Source organism: Narcine bancroftii, chromosome 4 (assembly GCF_036971445.1).
Source record: "Narcine bancroftii isolate sNarBan1 chromosome 4, sNarBan1.hap1, whole genome shotgun sequence".
Classification (NCBI taxonomy): Eukaryota; Metazoa; Chordata; class Chondrichthyes; order Torpediniformes; family Narcinidae; genus Narcine; species Narcine bancroftii.
In genome coordinates, this window is record NC_091472.1 from 102,495,580 (window position 1) to 102,513,735 (window position 18,156).

The 18,156-nt window shown below is 46.3% G+C and overlaps 1 protein-coding gene across 1 annotated transcript in view; it reads left to right on the plus strand.

Moving 5' to 3' along the window:
* The first annotated feature begins 677 nt into the window (after positions 1 to 677).
* Positions 678 to 18,156, plus strand: part of sash1a (SAM and SH3 domain containing 1a) — a 202,604-nt gene continuing 185,125 nt past the window's right edge. Inside the window, exon 1 of the mRNA XM_069932254.1 lies at positions 678 to 1,509. Within this exon, the coding sequence (XP_069788355.1) occupies positions 1,036 to 1,509 (474 nt within the window). The 5' untranslated portion in view covers positions 678 to 1,035. The remainder of the gene's footprint in view (positions 1,510 to 18,156) is intronic.

Sequence of the window (18,156 nt, forward strand, 5' to 3'; positions counted from 1 at the left end):
AATGCTGCAACTGCCTTAGGTAGCAAATATAACCAAGCCCATTACAGGCTCCAACCTCCCATCTCGGGCAGACCTCTATGATTGAAGGCAGCCAACATTATAAATGATCCCCGTCTCCCTGATCACTGCTCCCTTAGGCCTAATGTCCAGCATTGTTTCAAGAACAGTTTCTTTCCAGTAACAGTCAGGTTGTTGAGCGAATTAGATGTACACTGATCATACTTTATAATCTAGTTACCCTGATCATTAACCACTCAGACTGCACATCAACTAATATCTGAACTGTGGTCATGACACTTTTTAACTTTGCACTCTAGTAACTGTCAATTTTATGATCTATCATAAGTTTTAATTTAATGTACACTCTTGTCATTTTTTTAATTGATCTGCAGCAAATAAGGATGTTGGTGCATCTTGCATGTGTTCATCAGTTTATTGTCATATACATTGTCAGTCTTGAACTCAGCTCCTTGTTCCATGTTTGGAGGAAGGCGGTCATGAGGTCTTGGGTGGAGTGGTCTAGTCGCAACCAAATCTGGGCAGTCAGCGCCAGGGTATCACTCTGTCTGGCTGGGACTGAGTGGGCAGTGCTGAGTTTCGTCGCTGGGAGGCGCAGCGTGCCATTCACAACCTGTCCACCGGAGGCCGCTGTTGCCACTCGTTGGCGCCGCCTCCCGACGCCCGGGGCGCCTGCAAGCCGGAGCCCGGGAGCCGCAAAGGGCGAGAAGGGAGAGACGCGGAGCCACCGGGCTGGCCCTGGGCTCTGACAGCTGTTTGGGAGCCTCGCCAGCGGCGCGGCAGGCGTGTCCGGGAGAGAGCCGCCTGCGGGATTGGGGTGTGCACCTGGGGACCGTTCACCGGCAGCAGGCGGAGAGGAGAGGGGCGGGGCGGGGGCGTGGTGCCCGGTGAGCCTCCGGGAGGTCCGGGCTCCAGGCGCCCGCTGGCCTCCCGAACCCCGCTGCAACCTCGCTTCCAGCGCCGTCCCATCCCGTCCCCGACGGCGCGGGAGGCTGTCAGCCGCGTCCCTTGGCCCCCATGGGCACCAACGTGGTGCTGGAGTGGCTCCGGAGCCTGAAGTTGGCCCAGTACGGCGAGTCCTTCCTGGACAACGGCTACGATGACCTGGAGGTGTGCAAGCAGATCGGGGAGCCGGACCTGGACGCGATTGGGGTGCAGGACGCCGGCCACCGTCACCTCATCCGAGCGGCTGTGGCGCGGCTGCGGGAAGAGGACGAGCGCGGCGCCCTGCTCTACTTCACCTTGGAGCCCTGGGCTGGCGCCCTGTGCCAGCCCTACGTTTGTGCCCAGCTGAAGGAATGCCATCCCCGGCTCAGGACCCCGCTGTGGAGGAGAGCGCGGGGCTCCGGCAGGGAGGTTCAGAGCGCCGGGGGGTCGAAAAGGAGAGCAGCCAGCAAGAAGAGGGTGATTTGCTCCAAACTCATGCGGAAGATCAAGGAGAAGCGACGCCGGAGCGGCGGCTGTTTGCGGAAACTTCCTCACTGCAACAAGGTGCGTGATGAGCAATGGGGAAGGCAGCCTGGAAGCAGCGTGTAAAGGGTGGTGACTCCAAAAGGTAGACTGTGATTAGATGCTGAGGATTTTGCTCTGGTTCCATGGGCTGTGGGATGGGATGCCCGTTTGGAGGGGTGTAACCCCCATGGGCTGTGGGATGGGAATGTCCTTTTGGAGGGGGTAAACCCCCATGGGCTGTGGGATGGGAATGTCCTTTTGGAGGGGGTAAACCCCCATGGGCTGTGGGATGGAATGTCCTTTTGGAGGGGGTAAACCCCCATGGGCTGTGGGATGGAATGTCCGTTTGGAGGGGTGTAACCCCCATGGGCTGTGGGATGGGAATGTCCTTTTGGAGGGGGTAAACCCCCATGGGCTGTGGAATGGGATGTCCGTTTGGAGGGGTGTAACCCCCATGGGCTGTGGGATGGGAATGTCCTTTTGGAGGGGGTAAACCCCCATGGGCTGTGGGATGGAATGTCCTTTTGGAGGGGGTAAACCCCCATGGGCTGTGGGATGGAATGTCCTTTTGGAGGGGGTAAACCCCCATGGGCTGTGGAATGGAATGTCCTTTTGGAGGGGGTAAACCCCCATGGGCTGTGGGATGGAATGTCCTTTTGGAGGGGGTAAACCCCCATGGGCTGTGGAATGGAATGTCCTTTTGGAGGGGGTAAACCCCCATGAGCTGTGGGATGGGATGCCCATTTGGAGGGGTGTAACCCCCATGGGCTGTGGGATGGAATGTCCTTTTGGAGGGGGTAAACCCCCATGGGTTGTGGGATGGGATGCCCATTTGGAGAGATGTAACCCTCATTGATTGAGAGCGAGACGAGTGACCAGTCGCCACAGCAGAGAATTTGGAAAACTGCTGCCAATACTTGCACACATCGGGGTAACATTCTGTGGGAATTCGGCTGCATGTCAACATCGAGAGGAATCTGCATAATGATGTACACATTTGTCTTTTGTTTGAAATTACGTGGATGTGCATAGGAAATAGAAGAGATTGTCCAGCAAATAGCAGTCTAAAAGGAACCTCTATCCAATTTCATCCAGCAATTAAATGCACAGCGAATATAGGAACCCAATGGTTCTAATATCACAATTGGTTTAAAAAAAAGCAAGGCTAGCCCACTGGGCCCTTCCTTGCTTGAACAGTTGTTAAGATAATAGCTTCAGTGTTTTCTTGTATCCCGTGTCTCTTAATTTCTTTGATGCTCAGAAATCTAACCATCTGATTTTTGAATGAACAAAACTTCTGAGCCTCAGCATTCTTCTGGGGTAGAGAATTCCCAAGGTTCACCACCATCTGAATGAAGAAATCTCACCCATCGTTCTCAAAATGATGCGAAGTCCCTTGAGAATTCTTGAACTGATAAGCATGGAAATGCGATAGTCAGATGAAGGAATCGATCAATTATAGTTGGATACAAAACAGTCCTTCAGCAACAAAGTTATTGTGGTGTTTGTGCTTTTGTTCAGTATAGATTTATCAGGATGATGTCAGAAGAGACTTACTGAGAATCTTTTCATTGAAGTAAAGAACATTTAGAGAAACTTTAATGGATTCTTTTTATTGTTAAGAGTGGCTGAGGAACCAGTGATGGATCATGGAATTAAAATGATCATAAAGAGAAAAAATCCAGCAGGGGAAACTCTGCATATGGAATTTATGAAGCACAGATTCGTTTGTAACAGGGATTGGTTGTTTGTATGAATTAATATTTGACTGTGAGAGCACTGGATTAGTTTTCAGCTGCTTCAGTAAAGAACTGGCTTGGACACACTGAACTGAATAGCTTTCCATTCGACAAATCTCTATAATTCCACGAGGATATATTTTGGCATCAGCCGTGTATTTGTGCTTTGTTAAACATTTAATTCCCATGGGGATGTATTGCCAAGCATTTTTTCTTTGCAGAGTTGACATGTTTTGGGCGAGGTATCTTTCTAAAGAACTCAAGTAAAACAAGAAATTCCAACATGTCCTATGAATTTAGATTGACTGCAGTGGTCTTTGACCTTGCTACAAGCCCGAAGGGGAAATCATATTCATGTTGTTGATTGATTTACACTTGATAAAATCTGGACTGGCATCATAGGGGATAGCTAGGAGCCATTGCAAATCTATCCCTGAATGAACAATCACGTTTTTAGGAGGAATATAATGACAAATCCCTGGATGTTAAATTTACTTTGAAAGAAAAAAAGAAAAAAATAAATGCTATATGGTTTGGTGTTAGCTTCACACAGTTTGTATTCTGGTTGTTTCATATTAGTGTCTACATTCACGATTTTGCCTGACAAGTGATGTGGTAATAGTTTTATCATTTTGATATTCTACCTGAGTCAATTTGTTAAAGGGATAGGCTGCTGAGGTCCTTGGCAGTTAATTGTGCAGAAAAGATGTGAAGGGTACAAGTCCTGGTGATTTAAAAATAGACTAACTTGTACATTGCTTGACACCACCACACCTGCTTGGATTGAGGCTTTTTTTCAAATCTACAAATAGTTCATCTTTCAAACATGCTCAATGTTCTGGAGATCACAATCCCATGTCAATCATGGAAACTGACAACTTTTGCTCAGCTGGCCCTGTTACCTAGGTAACCCTTCCCGAGCAGCATATTATGTGTGCCTGACAACCATTTTGACACTGAATTGGAAATTGAAAGTGACCCCTTGTTACACTGAAGCCAGGGAAAGTTGGCAGAAAGCTAAAATGATTGGCACTTGAAGGCACACTGTGCATTGTGGTAAAGAAAGTGCTTTCAATTATTTCTTTTTATTGTGGGCCAGGATAATTGTTTTAATTCTATTTGCAAATTGTTTTTAAAATCACTTGAATGAACATGACAAGCATTTCAAAGATGCTCACCACTGAACGTCTGAAGATAGAAAGTTTAAGAAAACACAATGGATTCCCAAAGCACGATTAAAACATATTATATAGCAGAACAATCTAAGGGAGATAATGTGACAGTGTGAAGATATCTTCTGACAGTATTTGTCTAACTTTAAAACCAGCCCTTGGAGGTGGTAATGTTCAGGTTTCATTCATCTCCCGAGAGATCATTTGGAAATGGTGTCACACCGAAACAAAAGCAAAATGTTGCAAATGTAAAGTAAGAATTGGAAATGCATGAAATGCTCAGTAGGTTCAACTGCATCTGTAGAGAAAGGAATAAAGTTAATGCTTCAGTTTGTGATCTTTCGTCAAAATTTAAGTTATCAAAATGTGACCTTATCTCTTTAGTGCGTTAATAAAGATGTGTTACCATATCTTCTGAAATGGTTATGCAGAATGTTGTGGTAGCTCCTGAATTATATTGCAGTTTCTCCTGAGAAATTAACTTAAATTTCCCACCTGACTAGTGGGGATCCAAGTTGCAGAGAGAGGCACTAAAAAGATGAGGGAGAACAAGGAAGGCAAAGGAAGTGGGTTGAAGCGGAACAGGAAGATAGAGGACAAACATCAAGGTAATATGGGTAAACTTTGGGGAGTTTATTTTAATGCAAGAAGCCTGAACAAGAGAGCTCAGGTTGTGGATTGGGACAGAACAATAGAATATTGTGGACTTAATGGAGACCTGGTTGAAGGAGGACCAGGACTGGCAGCTCAGTGTCACAGGTTACCATAGTTACGGGTGTTCTTGGAACAGGGGGAAAAGCGGATGGGGATGGCGCTGCAATATCAGTCAAAGAAGATATCACAGTAGTCTTTCATGTGAGAGTGGAAATCAGGAAGTGACAAGGAGTAGACATCTTGATGGGTGTACACTATAGGAGTTCACTGCCTTTTCTTAAAGGAAGCTAAAGTATCTGCCTCCACACTGTAAATAAGATACAGGCAGACATATTCGAGAGAATCACTTGAGAATATGAAATGTAGAAACATCATGATGAGGTAAATGAGGGTGAAAGCGGTTATGAGATGATTTTCAGTGGAAGGGAGAGTCCACAGATTTATCAGTATATTAATAACAAAAGGATCACAAGGAGAGAATAGGTCCCCTCAAGGATCAGGAACAGTATCTATGTTTTGAGGCAGAGGATACGGAGAAGATCTTAAATGAATATATTGTGAATCTATTTCCTCTGGAGCTGAGTAATCTGAAGAGGGAGGGGAGAAAGGTAACTAAACGTAGTCCAGAGCACGTCTGCATCAGTGGTGAAGTGATGTTAGCAATCTGAGATCATATCAAGATGAAAAATTCCTGGGCTCAGACCAGGTGTGTCCCAGAACAACTAGCCAAACAGACTCAGAGATGGGAGCCATAAAGTGGGTAGAGAGGGCACTTTTAGGTTGGAGGATCGTGGCCAGTGGAGTGCCTCAGAATTCGGTACTAAGACCCTTGCTATTTTCGTCATGCATAAATGACTTGGACAAGGAAATATGGCAAGTTGAGTATGTTTACTAATTACTCAAAAATATGTGTTTTGTGGACAATGAAGAAGGTTACCTGGGTTTCCAATGGGATCTCTACCAGGTGGTGAACTGGGCCAAGGAATGGTAGATGAACAGTTCAACTCAGAGAAATGCAAGATGCTGCATCTGGGTAAATCGATCTGGGCAGGACTGTTAATGTCAGTCCCCTAAAGAGTGTTAATGGATTAGAGGGACCTTGGCGTGCAGGTACACAACTCTTTGAAGATGGCAGCACAGGTAGGAAGAGTAGTGAAGAGAGTGTTTGGGACACGATACAATCGTGAGGGCATAGATAGGGTGAATAGTAACAGGCTGTTTCCCAGAGTAGGTGAATCTAAGCCATAACTGCAAGGCGAGGGGATAGTTCTTCACTCAGAGGGTGGTGGACACATGGAACAAACTGCCAGACAAACACGATCCTCCAACCTAAAAGTGCCCTCTCTACCCACTTTATGGCTCCCATCTCTGAGTCTGTTTGGCTAGTTGTTCTGGGACACACCTGGTCTGAGCCCAGGAATTTTTCATCTTGATATGATCTCAGATTGCTAACACCACTTCACCACTGATGCAGACGTGCTCTGGACTACGTTTAGTTACCTTTCTCCCCTCCCTCTTCAGATTACTCAGCTCCAGAGGAAATAGATTCACAATATATTCATTTAAGATCTTCTCCGTATCCTCTGCCTCAAAACATAGATACTGTTCCTGATCCTTGAGGGGACCTATTCTCTCCTTGTGATCCTTTTGTTATTAATATACTGATAAATCTGTGGACTCTCCCTTCCACTGAAAATCATCTCATAACCGCTTTCACCCTCATTTACCTCATCATGATGTTTCTACATTTCATATTCTCAAGTGATTCTCTCGAATATGTCTGCCTGTATCTTATTTACAGTGTGCCTCCTTTTCCTTCCTGATCTGTACTCCTGCATCAGTTGCTAACCAGGGTTCCTTTCGCCATTCCTTCTCTTTACCTGACTGGGAATGTGTTCATCCTAGACTTTGCTTATCACAATCTGAAACCCCTCCCATTTGGCAGCCGTGCTTTTATCCTCTAACATTTGTATCCAGACAATTAATGCCCAGAACACATTTATGTGCTGGACCATGTTGAGATTGAGGAAGTGCTGGATCTTTGTCAAAATATTAGGATTGATGACTCCAGGAGATATACACTAGGTTGCTATGGGAAGGGAAGGAAGAGATTGCATTAGCAATGATCCTTGGCCACAGGGGAGGCACTGAAGGATTGGACAACAACAAATGTGGTCCCTTGTTTAAAAAAGGTAATAGAGAGAATCCTGGGAATTATAGACCAGTAAGTCTTACATCTGTGGTGGGCAAACTGTTGGAGAGGATTCTTAAATCAGGATTTATGACCATTTTGAGAAGTACAATCTTCTCAGGGATAGTCAGCATGGCTTTGTGAGGGGAAGGTCATGCCTCACAGCCTAAGTGAGTTTTTTGAGGAGGTAACAAAAGAAATTGATGAAGGCAGGCGATGGATGTGGTGTATGTGGATTTTAGTGAGGCATTTGACAAGGTCCCCCAAGGAGACTCGTTCAGAAATTCATGAAGAATGGGATCCATTGAACCATGGCTGTGTGGATTCAGAATTGGCTTGCATTTAGGGAATAGTTGTGGACGAGAAGTATTCTGTCTGGAGGTCAGTGACCAGTGGGGTTCTGCAGGGATTGGTTCTGGGACCCCTGGTCTTTGTGATTTTTATAAATGATGAAAAAGTTGAGGGATAGGTCAGTTAGCTTGGGATGATACAAAGGTTGGAGGTGTTGTGAATAAAACTAAAGGTTGTTGTAGGTTACAACGGGACACAGACAGAATGAAGAGTTGGACAGAAAGGCAGCAGATGGAATTCAATCCAGATAAATGTGAGATGATGCATTTTGGAAGGTCAAACCTGCAGGCAGAGTACATGGTTAATGGTGGGATATTTAACAGTGTGGAAGAACAGAGGGATCTTGGCATCCAAATTCATAGACCTCTCAAGGTTGCTGTGCAGGTCGATAGGATAGTTAAGAAGGTGTATGGTATGCTGGGCTTCATTAGTTGGGGAATTGAGTTCAGGAGTCATGAGGTAATGTTGCAGGTCTATCAATCTCTGATAAGATCACCCTTGAAATATTGTGATAAGTTCTGGTCACCCCATAACCAAAAGGATGTGGAAGCTATGGAGAGTGTGCATAGGAGATTTACCCTGGATTGGAAAATATCTCTTATGAGGTAAGGTTAACAGAGCTTGGTTTTTCTTTTTGGAGCAAAGAAAGATAAGAGGTGACTTAAGAAAAGTCTACAAGATAAAGAGAGGCATTGATAAGATGGACAGCCAGCACCTTTTTCCTAGGGCAGGAGTAGCAAACACCAGAGGGCATCTGGATAAAGTGAAGGGAGAAAATTTGAGGGGAGACATCAGGGGTAAGTATTGTGGGTGCCTGGAATGCATTCTCAGGGGTGGTGGTGGAGTTTGGAACAATTGGGGCATTCAAGAGACTCTTAGGAAAATAGATGAAAGAAAAATATAGGATTATGAAGTAGGGAGATTTTCGTTTTTTGGGGGTAGATATATAGGTCAGCACAACATTATGGGCCAAATGGCCTGTACTGTGCTGTCATTTTCTTTGTTAGCTCCTGCTTGAGCACATCAAATGGGCCTTGCTCCTAATTAAGATAGTAACTTGAGGACCAATTCAATCTTTTTCCATAGCTATCTTAAAATAAATAGAATTGTAGTCACTGGTCCCAAACCATTCCCCTATCAGTTACCTGACCAGCTTCATTCTCCAGTACGTTCCAATATTTCCCCTTCCCCAGGTGGCCTCTCCACATGTTGCCATAGAAAGTTCTTCTGAGCACATACCATAGTTCACCCCATCCAATTCCACAAAGCTCTGGCATTCCCAGTCAATGTTGGGGAAGTTGAAATCACTGACGATATTGGCTTTGCTATTTAGTCACCATGAGCTAGATGTTTAAATATATTGAGTGATTGTTGAGGTCTAAAAGCAATGGAAGATTGGATGGAGTAAACTTTGTTCAGTATCTCCACAAGAACTTCCTATAGCAACATGTGGATAGGCCTAACAGGGAAGGGGAAATATTGGATCTTATACTGGGGAATGAAACTGATCATGCAACTTATGTATTGGTAGGAGAATGGATTGGGACAAATGATCATAATTCTATTTGCTTTCAGATAGTGGATGGACACTGGTCCTCAAGTTAGGATCATAAATTAAGGCAAGGCCAATTTCAACGCGATTTTGCAGGGGTTAGCAATAGTTGACGAGACACAAATTTTAGGAGTGAAAGAACGACTGCAAATGGGAGGCGTTTAAGAGTGTGAAAAGGAAGGCCCAGGATGAACATGTTTCCCAGTCAGGCAAAGGGGAGGAATGACAAGGTCAAGGAATCCTGGTTAACAAGTTGTACAGTGGCACATATCAGAGAGAAAAAGATCAGATACAGGAAGACAGGTTTGAGGGAATCACTTAAGGAGTATAAGGAATGTTGGAGCATCGTGATGGGGGAGATATGGAGGACTAAAGAGGTTATGAGATGATTTTGGCCAACAGTGAAAGGGAAAATCTTAAAAGATTTATCAGTAAATTAAGAACAAAGGGTCACAAGAATAGGTGCCCTCAAGGATCAAGAGGGGCGTTTAATTTAAATTTAGACATACAACATGGTAACAGGCCCTTTTGGCCCAGAAGCCCATGGTGCAACCCAACACCCAATTGACCTATAACCCCCGGTACATTTTGAAAGGTGGGAGGAAACCAGAACCCCCGAGGGAAACCCATGCAGACTCAAGGTGAATGTACAAATTCCTTACAGACAGCGTGGGATTTGAACCCTAGTCCCGATCACTGTACCAACTATGCTGCCTGTTTATGTGTAAAGCCAGAGGACATGGGAAAGATCTTTCACAAATATTTTGTGAATGTGCTGACTGTGGAGTGGGGCAAGCTGAAGAGGAAGGGGAGAGCTGTCACTAAATAAAGCCCAGGGAATATCTGCATTAGTAGTGGTGTGTAGCGGGTCAAATGACTCAAAGACTTGTTGACTCAAACCAAGGCTTTTATTAACAAAAGACTGGAGCGTAGTACATTGAGATCGACCAATCCAGACTGACCTGGGTCTGGTTAGGTGCAGCCCTTTATAACCTGGCCAGTAGGTGTGGCTACGGCTCTCAGCCAATCACTATCACTATATGCAAATATATACAGTGGTGATTGGATCCCATACTATCACATTCACCTCTTCTTTAAGAACTGACCCTGGGGTGACTAAAAAAAAGGGGGGAGGGGTGTTAAGAGTGGTGGTTCTTCCTGGTTCTTCATAGTCCGTAGTCAGGACTCCTAAAACATGGGGGGGGTATAGTGTGCAGGGGTTATGGGCTGTAATGGTTGGATGGCCTGATTGTCTGACATGATCGCCGTGTCGCCGGGATTGGAGTAGCTGGCAGGGGTGGTGCATAATCGTCGTTGGAGTTCCTGAGTGTTGGTGCAGTTTAGCCTAGTCCGCAGTCGTCATTGTCTGTACGCTGGTCCGGTCTACTGCCGTCGTCATCCGTGAACTGCTGCTGGTCCTGCTGTCCTGGCATGTAACCTGGGGAAGGATTGGAGGGAGGTTGGGGGACCAATGTTACAATGTTAGATCCGGCTTGGGCCAGGTCCCTTACCGAGACAGTGTCCTCCTGTCTGTCCGGGTAGTCGATATAAGCATAGTGCGGGTTCGCGTGTAGCAGCGTTACCCGCTCAACTAGGGGGTCGTTTTTTGAGTACCGGACATGATATCTCAGCAGGACAGGTCCAGGGACCATCAGCCAAGCCAGTGTGGTCGTCCCCGATTCTGACTTCTGTGGGAACGAGAACATGCGTTTGTGCGGGGTAGCATTGGTGACAGTGCATAACAAGGACCTGATGGAGTGTAGGGGAGGCCTTTAGACTGGAGGGTGACCGCTTTCCAGACAGTGGCATTCTCCCTTTTGACCTGCCCGTTACTGCGTGGGTTGTAGCTAGTGGTTCTGCTCGAAGCAATACTGCACTTCAGAAGATACTGCCTCAGTTCAGCATTTATAAACGAGGAACCCCCCGGTCACTGCACTGTGGATGTAATTGGGGTACCCGAAATGGCAAAGGTGCTGTGCAGTGCGTTTATGACTGTGGAGGCGGTCATGTCCGGGCAGGGAATAGCAAACGGGAAACAGGTGTACTCATTGACCACCATGAGAATGTAGGTGTTATGGTTTGTCGAAGGTAGGGGCCACTTGAAGTCCACACTGAGACATTCAAAGGGCCGAGTGGCTTTTATGACATGGGTCTTCACGGGCCAAAAGAAATTGGGCCTGCTCTCAGCGCAGATGGGGCAGACTCGGGTCATGTAGCGGATCTCCTCGACCGTATGAGCCAGGTTGTGGGTCTTTATGAAGTGTGCGAACCTGGTGACCTCCAGGTGACAGAGCTCCTCATGGAGTTTCTGCAGCCTGTCCAGTTATATGCTGGCGCATGTCCCATGGGAAAGGGCATCAGGTGGGTCATTGAGTTTACCAGGCCAGTACAGAATGTCATAGTTAAAGGTAGAGAGTTCAGTTCTCCACCTGGGAATTTTGTCGTTCTTGATCTTATCCCGTTTGTTGTTGTTGAACATGAATGAGATCGCACATTGGTCAGTCAGCAGTGTAAAACGTCTGCCAGCGAGGTAGTGTCTCCAATAATGTATGGCCTCTACAATGGCCTGGGCCTCCTTCTCAACAGAGGAGTGTTGGTTTTCTGGGCCCTGGAAGGTCCTGGAAAAGAAGGCGACAGGCCTAACAGCCTGGTTTAAAGTGGCTGCTAGTGCAAAGTCAGAAGCATCGCTCTCTACCTGGAAGCGTTTTGATTCGTCTCCGGCATGAAGGGTGGCCGTGACGATGTCTGATTAATGAGGTTGAAGGCCGCTCTGGCTTCCGCTGACAAGGGGAAGGAGGTAGACTTAATGAGTGGCTGTGCCTTGTCAGCATACTGGGGGCCTATTGGGTATAATAGGGAAAAAACCCCAGGCAGCATTTGAGTGCCTTCTGGGTTTGGGGTGATGGAAGGTCCATGAGAGGGTGCATGGGGTCGGGATCTGGCTTTACCTCCCCGTTTTCCACCTCGCAGCCTAGAATTGTGAGGCTAGTGGTCCGGAAAACACACTTCTCAAAATTATAGGTTAGATTCAGCCGTTTGGTGGTTTGGAATAATTTCTCAAGGTTGGCGTCATGGCCCCAGATGGTGACATTGTCCAGATACGGGAATGTAGCTGTTAGGCTGTTCTGGTCTACCATCCGGTCCATTTCCCACTGGAAGACCGCAACACCATTAGTGACAACGAAGGGAACCCTGAGGAATTGGTACAAACACCCGTTCGCTTCGCAGGCTGTGAAGGGGTGGTCCTCCGGATGGATCGGGAGCTGGTGGTAGGCTGATCGAAGGTCGATGGTGGAAAACACACGGTATTGGACGATCTGATTCACCACGTCCGCGATTCGCAGAAGAGGGTAGGTATCCAAGAAGCGGTTGAGCGTTTGGCTGTAGTTAATCACCATCTGCAGCTTCTCCCCGTTCTTCACGACTACTCCCTGCGTCCTCCAGGGACTTGTGCTGAGCTCCATGATGCCCTCGTCCAGCAGTCTGTGCACCTCACTTTTAATTAATTTCCCATCCCCGAAGCTGTACTGCTGGCTTTTGGTGGCAATCGGTTTCCAGTCGGGAGTGAGGTTGGCGAAGAGTGCTGGAGGAGCGACACGGAGAGTGGAGAGACTACAAGTGGAGCGCCGGGGCACGGGGATTGGCATGGGCTGTCACTGGCAGGAGGTCTCCGGGGTAGATTGGTGGCAGACAGAGAGCGGGGAGTAGGGACCTCTGTAATGCAGTGACACTGATTTAAAATGACATTGAAAATTCAACCCCAACAATACAGGAGCATACAGTTGAGACAGGACTAGCAACTTAAAATCTGTAAATTTGATACCCTGAACTTTCAAAGTCACCACACAATGCCCCTTGATGTCCATTGAGTGGGCTCTTGTGGCCAGTGAAATCTTCAGGTCAGTTGGGTTGACTGCAAGCACACATCGTTGGACCAGCTCTGGGTGACTGAAGCTCTCCGTCGAACCTGAATCAAAAAGACAGTTAGCATATTGATTGTTCACCTTGATGGTTTCTATGGCCTTAACTAAGGGGTCGGCTTTGATTCAATGTCACCGATGCAGAGAGCAGAGCTGCCTGTGTTGATGTCTCCAGAGGCTGGCGTGATCAAATCACACATCGCTGGGAGGGCCGTCTGATGGAATCTCGTGTCACCAGAGCAGGGGCGGAGCGTCGTGGTGGCTTGGCCTGTTTTACGCTACATTTGCACGGTGACATCATCTGAGTGGGCGGGTCATCGGGGTCTGCCAACGCAGGGACCCAGTTGGAGTCAGCGGCGAGTTGTGGAGGCGGCGGCACTCATGGTGCTGGGGGTCTGTCAGGGCCTGCCAGTGTGGAAATTCCATTGGGCGGAGGGGCCGAGTCAGAGAGCAGCATCACAGAAGCGGTGCTTGCATCGTGACGTCAAGCGTTGCCGCACGATCAGTTCCTCACTCTCATTGGATGAGAGTACCAAGGACAAGTAGTTTGAATTTGAGGAAGACAGTTGGGCCTCGCACGAGGCACTGTGATTTGCGGCAGCCATTTTGGACTGGCAGACTTTTACGAAGTGACCATTCTTTCAGCACTTTTGGCATTGGGCCTTTCTTGCAGGGCACAAGGATCGACTGTGTTTCTCCATCCCACAGAAGTAACACTTCTGGGCCACGTCGGGTAGTGTGGACAGGCGTGGGGAGGCCGGATTAAAAGCAGGCATTCTACTCGCATCGTAATGGTGGGCCCAGCCCTGTGTGTAGGCATCCATGCTTAGGGCTGCAGCCTCCATCATTTCAGCAATCTGTACAGTCTCCATTAGATCATAGCCCAGCCACATAAGCGTCCCATATGAGGCCTTCAGTGATCCCGGCCTCAGTTTTATTGGTGCACGCATGTGCTCTGCCCAGTAACTTTGGTGCCTAGGGAAGGCAATGGAGAACTCACCCAGCTGCTGTCTCCTGGTTGCCAGCATATAACTGGCATATACCTTATTCATAGGTCTCTCGTAGAGTCCTTTTAGCACATTCATGGCTGCTGTGTAGGAGGTCGCGTCCTGGATGTTTTCATACACCCTCATGGACATTAGAACCAACAGTTTATCGGTATCTTCCTCCACGATAGGGTCTGAGCGCTGCAGGTATGCCTCGAAACACCTCACCCAGTGCCTGAAATCACTCTGAGCAGTAGCTGACTGTGGGTCGATGCTGAGGCGTTCTGGTCGCATGAGGGCATGTTTTTTGACATGTGCAATTGTGACTATGGGACTGTCTCTGTGCTGTGTGACTCCATGACCATCTGTTGGGAGATATGGAGATGATGTAGAATTCCTTGAGAGAAATGATGTGATAACATGATTGGATTTTCTCTGAAATAATATGAAACTATTGTGTTTTTGAGAGGATGATTGTGTAAATAATAGAGAATGTATAGAAATGCAATATTTCTCTAACTAAAATGCAGTTGTAATACAATATCTCCTGAGAAATGTGACAAGTTCATGGATGGATCAAGTAGAAATAATATGTTGGTGCTTGAGAAGAAACTATGAAATACTGCAGTGTTTTGTTTGTTAAAAGTGACAGTTATGGATTGGTCCCTGTGAGAGAATGTGGGAGTGATGGCTTCTCTTGAGAGATACAGCATAAAAATGTGAGCGAGATCACATGTAAATGTGACAAATGGTGCTGCCATCCAGTCTGGATAGATTGCAGTATTTCTTGCAGGTTAATGAGGGAGTACAGCAGCATCTCCTGACAGATCTAATGTAGTAGAGGATACAGTATGTGCCAAGAGATCATGTAGAAATGTTCTATTATCACTTGACGTAATTTGGAAATGTCATATTCCTTCCTGAGAAAGACGAAGCAGTAATGTGATGTACATACTGGGATTCCACGTGGAAATGTTGATATTACATAAGAGATTTAGTGGGGAAATGTGGGGAGGGTTCATGTTGAAATGTTAGTGTATCTCTTCAGAGAGATAATGTCAGACAATTTTTTTCTAAAAGAGATGGAAAGATCGTTTCCCTGAGAGATAATATGGAAATATCTGAGAATACTCATATGCAAAAGTGACAATATATACATAGAGATTATGTGGGAGTGAATTATGGTGCCTCTCAAGAAATTATATAAAAATATTGAAATATTCTGAGTTACCTGGAGACACCGCAGCAAATGCTATGGCAATTCTTCTGGGATATTATGTGCAAATCATACCCTCTTGAGGGAGAGGTGGGAATGTTGCAGTATTTCCAGAGATATCATCAGGAACTCAGTCTAGTCAAAGCTGTGCTGTCCAAATATGACAGTGAAGGGTCTCATAAATATTCCACCATGAGATCCACTCACTTTCATCACCCTTTTCATTGCACTGATCGCAACAATTTCTTGTATGTGCAGAAAGGAAGCACTGTTTTCTTCCTCATTCAGAGGGTGCAGTGAGTTTACTGTCCAGCATAGATGGGCAAAAGGCTCATTTCATACCTTTGTCCAGGCCAGGCAATGGCTCTGCTGCCTGACTCCATTGTGTTTATTTTTAGACTCTTCTGGGTAGTCAAAAATCTGGAATGAGCTTGAACGTTAAGAATGTAAATAATATTGTACAATCTTTTCGTGGTTTCATCTTTGTTTCTGACATGTTCCCCCCCCCCACCCCAAAAATATGTTTTATTCATTATGTACAAAGTTAATGCAGTTAGAATGTGTCATGAGCCGCAGACATTATATGAGAATTCAGAACATTCCCTTGCAATACGTCAACACCATTAACATTTCCTGCTTAAACAACTAGCACACAGCATCTTTGGCCCACCACCATCAGGAAGGAGGTAAAGGAGCATCAAAATCAGGACTGTCAGGCTGGAAAATAGCTTTTTCCCACAGGCTATGAGATTGAGGAATAGTATCCTGTTACTGAGTTAATCAACCCAAAATTTTAAATTATATCTAGATATATAGATATGTGTATATATATAGATTTGTGTGTGTGTATATATAGATATGTATATATGTATGTATATATATATATATATGTATGTATGTATATAGATATCTACAGATATCTATATACATATGTATAGATATGTATATATATATATTTATATATATATATATATATAGATATCTATATATATATATGTGTAGATATCTATATATATATATAGATATGTTTTTTTTTCTTCTTTCTTTGGCTTGGCTTCGCGGACGAAGATTTATGGAGGGGGTAAAAAGTCCACGTCAGCTGCAGGCTCGTTTGTGGCTGACCAGTCCGATGCGGGACAGGCAGACACGATTGCAGCGGTTGCAAGGGAAAATTGGTTGGTTGGGGTTGGGTGTTGGGTTTTTCCTCCTTTGCCTTTTGTCAGTGAGGTGGGCTCTGCGGTCTTCTTCAAAGGAGGCTGCTGCCCGCCAAACTGTGAGGCGCCAAGATGCACGGTTTGAGGCGTTATCAGCCCACTGGCGGTGGTCAATGTGGCAGGCACCAAGAGATTTCTTTAGGCAGTCCTTGTACCTTTTTTTTGGTGCACCTCTGTCACGGTGGCCAGTGGAGAGCTCGCCATATAATACGATCTTGGGAAGGCGATGGTCCTCCATTCTGGAGACGTGACCCATCCAGCGCAGCTGGATCTTCAATATATATATATAGATCATTGTTTACATCCGGTACCGCACGGATGGCAGTCTCTTCAATCTGAGATGCTTGCAAGCTCACACCAAGACACAAGAGCAACTTGTCCGTGAACTCTTTGCAGACGATGCCGCTTTAGTTGCCCATTCAGAGCCAGCTCTTCAGCGCTTGACGTCCTGTTTTGCGGAAACTGCCAAAATGTTTGGCCTGGAAGTTAGCCTGAAGAAAACTGAGGTCCTCCATCAGCCAGCCCCCCACCATGACTACCAGCCCCCCCCCACATCTCCATCGGGCACACAAAACTCAAAACGGTCAACCAGTTTACCTATCTCGGCTGCACCATTTCATTGGATGCAAGGATCGACAACGAGATAGACAACAGACTCGCCAAGGCAAATAGCGCCTTTGGAAGACTACACAAGAGTCTGGAAAAACAACCAACTGAAAAACCTCACAAAGATTAGCGTATACAGAGCCGTTGTCGTACCCACACTCCTGTTTGTCTCCGAATCATGGGTCCTTTACCAGCATCACCTACGGCTCCTAGAACGCTTCCACCAGCATTGTCTCCGCTCCATCCTCAACATTCATTGCAGCGACTTCATCTCCAACATCGAAGTACTCGAGATGGCAGAGGCCGACAGCATAGAATCCACGCTGCTGAAGATCAAACTGCGCTGGGTAGGTCACGTCTCCAGAATGGAGGACCATCGCCTTCCCAGGATCGTGTTATATGGCGAGCTCTCCACTGGCCACTGAGACAGAGGTGCACCAAAGAAGAGATACAAGGACTGCCTAAAGAAAGCTCTTGGTGCCTGCCACATTGACCACCGCCAGTGGGCTGATATCGCCTCAAACCATGCATCTTGGCGCCTCACAGTTTGGTGGGCAGCAACCTCCTTTGAAGAAGACTGCAAAGCCCACCTCACTGTCAAAAGACAGAGGAAAAACCCAACACCCAACCCCAACCCACCAATTTTCCCTTGCAACCGCTGCAATCATGTCTGCCTGTCCCGCATCGGACTTGTCAGCCACAAACAAGCCTGCAGCTGACGTGGACATTACCCTTCCATAAATCTTTGTCTGCGAAGCCAAGCCAAAAACATTTTTATGTGTGTGTGATTACTGCGTTGTGTATGTGTGTGTATATGTGTTCACCATGATCCAGAGAAACCGTTTAATCGAGTTGTATCTGTAGTCAGATGATAATAAACTTGAACTTAAACATTGTATCAATGAAGCATTTGTCAGGCTGTTACACAGGGTTTGGCCTCTCCACAATGACCCCAGACTCCAATGGTCATTCACTTGAAATGTAGAATTGGACCTCGATTGGTATGACTTGGTTTGGAAGGGGGCTACTTTTCTAGACCCAGCACCTCCATCCTTTTTGCTCCAGTGAAGGACAACTCATTATGC